The 10,895-nt window shown below is 38.7% G+C and overlaps 1 protein-coding gene and 1 long non-coding RNA gene across 2 annotated transcripts in view; one reads left to right on the top strand and one right to left on the bottom strand.

Annotated features, from left to right (window-relative positions):
* METTL25 (methyltransferase like 25) overlaps window positions 1-3,457 on the bottom strand; it is a 131,213-nt gene extending 127,756 nt beyond the window's left edge. Inside the window, 1 exon segment of the mRNA XM_017871706.1 lies at window positions 2,859-3,457. Coding sequence (XP_017727195.1) covers window positions 2,859-3,429 — 571 coding nt within the window. The 5' untranslated portion in view covers window positions 3,430-3,457.
* On the top strand, window positions 2,878-9,081 carry LOC108529406 (uncharacterized). Its single transcript, XR_001885520.1, has 4 exons — window positions 2,878-3,004; window positions 4,411-4,720; window positions 7,531-7,627; window positions 8,802-9,081. It is a non-coding gene; the product is annotated as an uncharacterized LOC108529406 (long non-coding RNA).
* The last annotated feature ends 1,814 nt before the right edge of the window (window positions 9,082-10,895 follow it).

The following is a 10,895-nucleotide window of genomic DNA, read 5'->3' on the forward strand; positions in this document are numbered from 1 at the left end:
AGAACTAAAAAAATGTTCACTATCTTCTCCCTCTAGAATGCAACCAAGATGAAGGTAGGGGTTTTTGTTTTATGCACTGCTGTTTTCCTAACTCCTTGAACAGTGCCAGGCACACAGTTGACACTTGGTAAATGTTTGCTGACTGAATAAATAAATGAATTTCCCCAAGATCAAAGAACTGGAAGAGGCTGAATTGGAATTTGAACTCTATTTGACTCCATGTATAACTGCTAAATATATGGTAGCTAACAATTATTTAATAAGATACAAATCTGGTCATAGGATTCTAAGATCTCTTCTGATAGAAACAATGGACCTCATATAGTAATGGAGAATAAACGCCCATCTTCACATAAACAAAAATTAAGATTTCTGACAAGCACAAATGACAAAACTCACTCTTTTTAATGTTACAAGCAGCTGACCATTTTTACAATGGAATATTTTGTATAAAAGTTTGCAGGACCGGAGACATTCCAAAGGTGAACAAACTGACCTCGATTCCATTGCTGTTGGATAGATACAAAATTGGTTGTCAGGTTTTCCCAACAGATGTTAGCATTTTATTCCCAGCTTAAGAGAGCAAATAAGTGGTATTATTCATTCATTCATTCATTCAATTACTCGTTGCTAAGTATTTATCAACCACCTAATCTAGTGAGGCACTGATCTAATTGTTCTAGGCACTAAGGATACAACAGTGAACAAAACAATTCTTACATTCCTTTTTTTTTTTTTTTTTTTTTTGAGACGGAGTCTTGCTCTGTCGCCCGGGCTGGAGTGCAGTGGCCGGATCTCAGCTCACTGCAAGCTCCGCCTCCCGGGTTTCCGCCATTCTCCTGCCTCAGCCTCCCGAGTAGCTGGGACTACAGGCGCCCGCCACCTCGCCCGGCTAGTTCTTTGTATTTTAGTAGAGACGGGGTTTCACCGTGTTAGCCAGGATGGTCTCGATCTCCTGACCTCGTGATCCGCCCGTCTCAGCCTCCCAAAGTGCTGGGATTACAGGCTTGAGCCACCGCGCCCGGCAATTCTTACATTCTTAAAGGGAGGAACAGATAGTAAAAAAAATAAACAAGGAATGTATTAGTGTCAGTAAATATTGATCGTGATAAGAAATGGACTTGGTAATTGCTAAATAATTCAGAGTAGATTTTTATTATGGTGGTGATGAGCTCAGATTCAAGTCAGATGACCTAGGTTTGAATCTTCCATTATAAGCTATATCCCTCACAAATTAACTCCTCAAATTATAATTTCACAAATCGGGAATAACAGAACCTATCTTGCAAGGCTGATGTAAAGATTAAAAGAGAAAATATACATGAAGACACTTAGCACACGACATGGTATATAGTAAATATAAATTAATCCAATTATTATTATTAGAATATGTAAGACAATCTAACTCTACCATTGTCTGGAGACCAGGCTAAACATGTATGAAAGTTTTAGGCTCTAAACTTGAGAGTAGTTTCATTTTATTTATTTTTTCATTTAAAGCTAACATAAGTAATTCATTAATTCCTCCATTCAACAAATAATCATCCAGTATCTAATGTACGCCAAGTATTTTACCAAGTGCTGGGAATACATCAATTGACAAGTCAGACATAGACTCTGCTCTTTTGGAGTTTAAGTAAAATTGTCATGTTATCATAAGTGCCATACATTTATTATGAGATCAAACTGAAGAAGTGCCTAACTTTTCAATAACAATGACATTAGAAAAAAAAAAAAAACCAGTATTTACCAAGTGCTAGTATAAGAGGTCCCTCTAGTGATGCTTTGCATTCAGAGAATGCTTAGTGAATAAAGTTCACTAGTGAGGGTAAGTTTAGGAAGCCTAGAAGGAAAGTAAAAATCCCAGGAGCCTGTTGGTGTCCATCATTCTGCTTCCAAAATACGCTTGCCTTAGAAGAATCTACATTCCTTGAGAGTAGGAAAACCTCGAGCCTACAAACATTCATGACACACATTAGGTACTTTAAAATAGTTTTTAAAGAAAATAGTGAATATTCGAATATCATCCTAGTCCAAGATACAATCATCTGTTGTACTACTGAGATTGTCTCCTAACTGGACTCTCAGCTTAAGCTTTTGCCCCACTAGTCTATTATTCAAATAATTCACAGTTATCTTTTCAAATGTGAATTAGGTCACTATATTCCCTAAATAACCCCAAAGGTTTCCCATCACACTTAAAATCCAAAATCCTTCCAAGGCCTAGAAAGGCCTGCGCCATCTGGCCTCTGCTTGCCTCCCGTCCTGAACCTGCAGACCCTCACCTGGCTAGAGCCAAGCGTAGCCTGCGGTTTCCGCCGCCTGCAGCCCCTTCCTGTAGCTCTGCAGGCTGAAACCTTCTCATGCTCCTGACCTCCTAACTTGGGGCAGCCTCCTTACACAATCCCTACCACATTACACTGTTTTTATTTTCTACTTCATTACTACCATTTGAAATTGTCTTTATTAACCGTTGAGTAATCTTCCACCACATGCTGGAAGATTCCACCCAGAATTTGTAAAACCTGTGAGAGCACCGCTCCCCTAGTTTCCCTCGCGTCAATTATTATGGAATTACTAGATGAAGGAACTACCCCGCCCTGTTTCCTGCTTTCTTTATATTGTGGAAATACACAAGCACCCAAAGAAAGAGTGATCCTGATGATTCCAAAGAACATCCCTGCCCCACCCCTCAACTAATCCGACCGCTCCTAGAGGGCCGCCCCGCCCCCGGCCGCGGTCGTCCCGCGCCTGGTTCTACTGGCTTCCACCAGGGGGCTCGCTTCCCCGGCTAGGACCTTCTCCTCCGCCTCCCTTCCCGCTCCGCCCCGCCCCGCCCCGTCTACCCCACCACCCACCTGCTTCCCCCTCTGCTTCCACCAGGCGGCGCGTCTCTGGGGGCCGGGCCTCTGCCTCCGACGCTGACTTCCTCAGGGCAGCCAGCACCGTCTCCGGGGTCAAGTCGACTAGCTCCCCCCACACGGATTCTGTGTAGAAATCCACGGTATGTGCATTGGAAATGGACAAGGCATCCCTCAGGAACTGCAGCAGTCCCTGCAACTTGGCACGCAACGTGGGCAGGTCCGGGGTCACCGGGAGAGGGCAAGAAGCCGCCATGACGCTCACCCTCCCAGGCTGTAGGTGGCGCAAACATGGCCGTGAGTCGCCAACTCGGCCCAAATTAGCACAGGCAGGCTCAGTAGAGCTCCGAGCCAGAGTCCTTCTGAACGATTGATTGCTTCGGCTTGGTGACGTATTTTGTGGGCGTCCGTTGTGGTGGTCTGGTGACGCATTTGGTGGGCTGCAATGGCGCCGGTGAGGCTGGCAGCAACATGGCGGCCTGGTGGGTTTGAGGCGCGTGGTGAAGGGGTTTCCGCGGTCGAGTACAGGAATAAGAATGTGAAACAGAAGACATGGCTGCCTAACCATCCGCAAGCCTTCGTGGGGAGCGTTCGCGAGGGTATGTAAGAAAGCAACCATTTACCGGTCCTCGAGCTTGCTAAGTCTTAAGATACAAGACCCGCTGAAGCTTGAAGAAGGATTTAGGAACCAGACCCGATCCTACTTGGGGCCGGGGAAATCATTCCTGAGCCCGCTGAAGCTGTGAGCTTCGCAGAGCTCTAGATCGGAAGACGGAGCAGTATTGCTAACTTGAATTATTTAAACGTCTTTCCTGACGTAACCCTGTATTTCATCAGAACTTTTTTCCTGAGAAACTGAGCAGAGGCTATGGCCCTGTGAACTTTTGCGCGTGTAGTAAGGTAAAGGGTGGAGAGGAGGTCAGGGCCAGAAACATACTGCTCCGAATCCATACCCGAGGTCCTCCAGCCTTCGCTTTAATTTGTGTTTGTCCTATTGTATTACTGCCTGTAAGGTCCCTCAGATCCCACCTGGAATATATAAATGTTAAAGCCCGTCTTCTGATAATTGCTAGCTTTTCAGACAACCATACACTGTCTTTTTCTTTCGTGTTGAAATACTTTCGAAAACGTATATAATAGTTTGTCCAAGATAAGACACTAGATGGGGCAGTTTCTTTTCTATTTTTTAAGTGTTTATTGAAGGCCCAGATTAAGTGTTTTAGATGAGCTAAGAAATTTGTTTTGATTTGTGAATACAGCTATAAACTCAATTTGTGCAACAGTCGGAACTGGTCAGTTTTTCTTTGAGATTCTTACTCGGATTTGTGCACGACTGTTAGCCTGGTCTTTTTGCAAAGGGCCAACTTGCTATGCAATCCATCAGCTTACATTTGTTGCTTGAAATAATGTTTTAAAGCAAAACGTAATTCTAGAATCAGAATGTGATGACGTAAAAAAGAAAGATTTTCATATGTAATTAACAGTTTCATTCTTTGCTCAACAACTTCTTTTCTCTGAAAGTAATTTTCGATGATATTCCTCAATGTAGGACAAGGCTTTGCCTTTCGAAGAAAACTGAGAATACAGCAAAGTTACAAGAAATTGCTGCGGAAGGAAAAGAAGGTTAAAACGTCACTGGAATCTCAATTCACAGATCGATACCCAGATAATCTGAAACATCTCTATTTAGCTGAAGAGGAAAGACTTAGGAAGCAACCGAGAAAAACTGACCATCTTTTGTCAGAACAAGTTCACCAGCCTTTGCCTGAAGAGCAGTGTAGCATTGACCAGGCTTTGTTTGAAGATCAGTGTAGCTTTGACCTGCCTCAGACAGAGGAACAATGTAGTAAAACAGTAAAGTATGTATTTTCTTCATTTGAAATCCTTTAAGTGGTGTTTTATTATTTAAAAGTGCTATAGGATAATTTATATAGGAATTGGATTTTTTTCTTATTTAACACATTTTGGAAGTCACAGTTTAATTAGGGAAACATTTTCATGGAGGCTCAATTTTTAGCTTCGACGACTGAATTAGGCTGGTTTAGCTTAATTGACAATGTAATGGGAATTAAGAGGTCTGGAATTTGGGTTTCTTCCTCTCAAGTACAGGTGATAACTTGTATTTGATTATATTTTTGAAAAATAACTTCTGAAAGGTGTTATAATTTTAGTCATTAACAGTATGGGTTCTAGAACCGTACTTAACATGTTAGTGCCCCAGTGACCTCTTCTCTAAAATGGGGAAAATAACACTATGTTCTCTTTAAATTGGGAAAGATAATACTTTAATGAATGTATACTTCAGAGCTGCCATGTTGCACAGCTCCAGAATGGCTTACTCACTTAAACTCAGGTGTCCCTAAGGTGTTTCATGACATTGTTGTGAAGACTCCGTGAGTTAATGTGTATGTGAGGATCTTAAAAGGTACATGTGATACGTGATTAGTGCTCTTGAGTGTTAGCTACTACTATTAATCTGGATATTCTACGGAGAACCAGAAATAGGTTGTAATTAATTACACATGCACAGCTCCGTGACACTTTGGTTTTATAAGAGTTAATTTATGAAAAAACTATCACTGCACATACTTCAAGTTAAAAAACAATGCTAAAATCTAAAATTGCAAGAAACTGGGTGTTAACTTGGGAGTATGATTTTTTACTTCATTAAAACCGTATCTTTTAAAGTTGTGAGCTATTTCCGCTAAAAATAACAGGAAATGGGACCACAGGGGGGAAATGTAATTGGGGATGAAGGCAGAGACACAAGAAGTTTACCTCTTTTGGTAGGCTTAATCATTATATTGTTAAATAATCAGTATAAAGCTCAGGGAAAAGATGAGCACTAGAAATGTAGATTTGACTTATTCTCTGATAATTTAAGGAAGTTTAAATCCTGAGAAAGGAAGGTACAAAGTCATGCTTTTAAAAATTATGGTTTATTTTGAGGTGGAAACAGGGAAAATGTCATTGAAGAAGTTAAGCTTTTTGGGACTGGAGAAAGAGAGAAATACAGTGACAGCTAAGTCCACAGAGAAGAGTTGTGATACATAGTTGTCAAATATTGTGGTCCCCTGTTATCTGTTTGGAAGATGTTCCAAGACCCCCCAGTGGATGCCCTGAAACTGCAAATGGAACCAAACCAATTTCTGTCAATTGGAATATATTTCTGTTAATGTCTTTTACTTGGGAATTTAATGCGTTTTCCATCTTAAATCATGCACTGTGGCTATAACTTTTGCAGTTTGAAGTGTGACAGAAAAACTAGCATGAATTTCTTTTTCCTTCACAGTTTGATGTATAGAAGTTTTGTTTTGTTTTGTTTTGTTTTTTTATCACAGGTCTTAGCAACTTCAGCATATGATTTTTTTCTTTCCTTATTAAGTCAAGAACTTTTTCACTTTAAGCAAACACTCAGAATGGTGTACAATTTAAAACATATGAATTGTTTATTTCTGGAATTTTTCAATTTAATATTTTTGGACCTCTGTTGACTGCGGGTAACTGAACCCGTGGAATGGGGAAACCATGGATAAGGGTTGTGCTACTGTACTATAAAGTTTAAGGTGAATAGGTCTGAGAACAGGTCTCTGGATTTGTGAACTAGGCAGTCACTTGTGACGTTGGAGAGACTTTCAGTAGATAGCCCTGATTAAGCCTTCAGCCATACATACATGTCGCATCTGAAGTCGTGGTCATAGATCTGATAGCCTAAGCACAAATAGAGTATGGAGACTAAGAAGATAAACACGTTGGGGGAAAAAACTCTGCAGTGAGGAGGACAAAAGAGGCTCTAGCTTGACAGAGTAAGAAGGAACAATTAGAAAGGATCGGGAGAAAACAATGTGCCTCACACTAAGGGAGTGGAATTTAGGAGTAAAGTGAGTAGCCCATTAAAAAAGACTGAAGAGTTTCCATTGATCATCATATTTGGCTAGAAGGTCATCACTGTCTTGGCGTGGGCAGTTTGATTAGAGTGATGAGAAGCAGAAATCAGATATCAAAAAATCAAGAAGTGAATGGGAAGTGACAATCATAGTCTAATCACTAGACCTTCTAGAAACTTGACTGCGAAAGGTCAGGAAACAAAATTGGTAGTTAGAAGGTAACATAAAGTGTGATAATGTGTAATTTATTGTTTAAGGAGGTAGCTATTAAAATACTATATTGTAGTTACAGAGTATAGTGAAAAGTTGAATGACAGAGGAAAAGAAAATTATTACTGCATCGAGGATACTGAGGAAATGGATGGAATTCCAAGTAGCTGGATTAGCCTTGCAAAAGGGACACTTTCAGAGAGGTGAGAAGTACTTAAAGATAGAACAGTTCAAAATGGTGTCTAGGTCCAAGATACGGTGATTCATGACTAAGTAGATGGAATAGAGAGGAGGAGGTCAGAAAACTTCGAGATTAAAGTTCATATATACACATAATTTTTTTAACATCCTTAAACAACAAGTTTAATTCTTTTTTTCAGTCTGGCATTTCTGTCATTCATATACTGGTTTGTTTTAAAAGCTTTTTTTTTTTATTTAAGATTTTAGGATCTTTCATAGCTTTTGTCTTTCATCCCCATTTGTCTTTTAATGTATAAGCTGCAGCTGTGGTTTTAAAACCTTTTCAGACATTTTACTAATAAAGTCCTGTTTTTTCATCCCCCAATTAAAAGCTACTTTACAATTCCAAAGAAAATAAAAGAAAACATCGAATCAAAAGCACAAGAAGAATATGAACAGGTACAAGCTAAACGTGCTGCTAAGAAACAAGTAAGTGTCTGTTTTAAAAATATTTAGTATAGTTCTTCTTATTTATCCTAAATATGCATGCTATACCTGTTTTCTTGGTGGTTGGCACACAGTATTATCACTGTAAATATCTGTTGAATTAATGAGTGGTCTGAGCAAAGGTGGAGGATTGCATCTTATTCCAGTTCCTTGCTTGTATTGTCTCAAGCAATACTAGTAGGTCAAAAATAGGATTTTGAACACATTGTTTATAGGTTAATATTGTGAACATCTGGGACAAAGTTTCTCTGAGTATGGTCCAGGAACTTGCACCTGTTAACAAGCACCTCAAAAGATTTTTTTTATGTATAATAAAACTTGAAAACCACTGACCTAAGAAAAAATACAGATGATTTTCATAACATTACATTGAAGCAAGTGAAAACAAAAGGGGAGGTGTTAAAATAAAATAATTCTTTACTATAAAGAGTTGTTCTTGCCTGTAAAACAAAGAACTACTATTTTAGCTTAGCAAAAGTTCACACTCTGATATCATTTAGAAAACCAGAATTGTAGACCAGAATTAGACTTTTTTCAAATGAATACAAAATTACCCACAGCCTCAACAAGATTGTCATTTTGTTGCAACTGTGGTAGTTCTTTTGCATTGAAGTTTTATTAATCTGTAGCTTTTAAAAGGATAATGTGTTGGTCAAAAATACCTCAAAGATGATACGTGATTTTACTTGTTTTTGCTTTAGAATATCCGTAATTAAGAGTTCTTAACATCTAAAATGTTTTCATTGTTCTTAAGCTGGTGGCAGATTAGGAGAAAGCAGGAGAATTTCTCCTTGGGAATCCTGGACCAGTATTAACTAGCACAGCTTTATGCTTTTTTCTAACCGTCTGCCACCTTTGGAAATAGTATATCAGATGAAGTGCAGTAATGATCATTATGCTGTAAAACATTTAATGTCCTTTTAAAATTTTCTTTATATAAAGCTGGGACTTTGTGATCATGAAAATTCTGTTATACCATGTGTTGTTATAATGTGAAGGCAAAGAGGGTACTTTGCTTCAGTTAGGAGAAACAGTGCCCATCTTGCAAAATAGACAAACCTTAGAGTGTTTGCTTAGTAGTAGCTATTTCAAAACAATTTCTGAACTGTATCTACTATTTGTTGCTAATGAAAGTTACATATGTTAATAATTTTAGGAATTCGAGAGGAGAAAACAGGAGAGAGAAGAAGCCCAAAGGCGGTACAAAAAAAAGAAAATGGAAGTATTTAAAATATTGAACAAAAGACTAAAAGGGCCAACCAAACTTGAATGTACAAATGGAGTACCTTCTTCAAAAAATACAGGAAAAAAGTTAAACATTTTGTTCTTACAGGTTAAAATATCTGCTGCCTGTTAGGTTCTTCTATGACAAGTGCCTCCCTGCAGTGAACTAAATTTGTCAACATAAACTGGATTGCTAAACTATGCTAAATATAAAATGTTCACATATTTTTATTATGGTAAAAATTTTTCTAAATATGTTCTACATATGTTTCTTATTTATTTGCCTCTGAAGGAAGGTTGGCCTGAAGAACTGAAAGAACCTCCTATTTGTAAGACAAGTCCAAACGTAATACTTTTGTACCATATGAGACTTATATGAAATAAAATTTTTAAAAAATAAGGAATCAGAGCTATCAATGAAGTATTTCAATGAAATGTTTCAATTTAATAAACAGTTACGTGGTTTTAAAGATTATTTTAATGATGAGGGAGGGAAAGACTCCCCTTGGACTTTTTTTTTATTTTAAATTAAGTACATGTACATGTACATGTAAGTACATTAAGGATGATGGGTGCTGAAATAAACTGCCCTCACCATATAAGAAAGCGACCTTGATAAAGCAGTGAACTCAGAGTCTGATATTTATAAGCATTCCCTTAAATGGAAGTACATGGCTTGTTAGTGTAAGGTCTTTTAAATAATGATGGAAACCCCACAGTGTCACAGCAAGAATTAAGCTTTCAGTTCCTATGGACCCTATACTTTAAGAACATTATCTGTGTCTCCCTTGTGAGCTGAGGTAAATCACTGGGATAACTGCTGCTCGTGCTTTGTGAATTGCAGCAGAATGAGAAAGCCTTGACTATATATATAGTCATTGTAAGCAAAAAGGACTGACCAATAATACTTGCCAAATATTGAATAATCAAATTTTATAAATGATAGCAAATAGTCTGAAATTGCATTAAGATTTTAGGGAGCTCTTGCAGTCTACTAATTTATTCTACCTTTAAAGATCAGTAGAAAGTGCTCAGATAACACTGAACTTACTCTTCGTTGCACAGAAAAGCAATGCTTTAGAAATTTGCATTGCACTATATTGCATTTAAAATAAACAGCCCAGAAAGCCTAAATTTGGCTACATTGGTGAAGACAGTACATCATGATGCAGGATAAATTATTTCAGTAAATTGCTTTTAATTTTGTGCATTTTCACTTCTAGACACTTAATCATGACAAAACACGGAAGGAGATCTAGTCCTTTTGAGAGACAAGTAAAAGTTTGTTAAACAGCTTTATGCAAGGCTTACGTTAAGGAGTTACTCTTAAAAAATTCCAAAGTTCTTGTAGAGGAATAAATACCAAGTAATGATATAGTAGGAGAAAAAGTAATCAGTGACAATCAGATAAAGCAAAAGGTTCATATTTTAGTGTATCAATGAAGCACCCAGGAAACTTTTCTTTTCGGTGGGGGACAGTTTCCTGCCCAGGCTGGAGTGCAGTGCTGTGATCGTGGCTCACTGCAGCCTCGAACTCCTGGGCTCAAGTGATCCTGCTTAGCCTCACGAGTAGCTGGGACTGCGTGTGTGCCTATACCTGGCTAACATTTTCTGTAGAGGTGAGGTCTTGCCATGTTCAGCCTTGCCTGGACTGGTTTTGAACTGGCCTCAGGGATCCTCCTGGCTCAACCGTGGCCACACAAAGTGCTGAGATTGTAGGTGTGAGCCACTGTGCCTGGCCTATAGGCTTCTTAAGAGGCATGTTTGAGAACCCTACACTAAGGAATTTGGGTACTGTAGATGGGCTTAGTAATGGATGTTTTAACAGGCAACCCCAGTGATTCTGCTGTGGTTGCTCCTCGCCACACTTCAAAAATGTTGGACCAGGGCCTCAGAGAAGAAAGGTTTTGTTTGGTTTAAGAAATTAGAGAAAGTTTTATGTGTGCAATAGCATTTGAGGAAAGCCTTCAAGATTAAAATGATTAGAAGTGAAATAGCATGAGGAAAGTTACAAAGGGAAGCAAGC

This window comes from Rhinopithecus bieti, unplaced genomic scaffold, assembly GCF_001698545.2.
Source record: "Rhinopithecus bieti isolate Rb0 unplaced genomic scaffold, ASM169854v2 scaffold_5023, whole genome shotgun sequence".
In the NCBI taxonomy this organism is placed as follows: domain Eukaryota; kingdom Metazoa; phylum Chordata; class Mammalia; order Primates; family Cercopithecidae; genus Rhinopithecus; species Rhinopithecus bieti.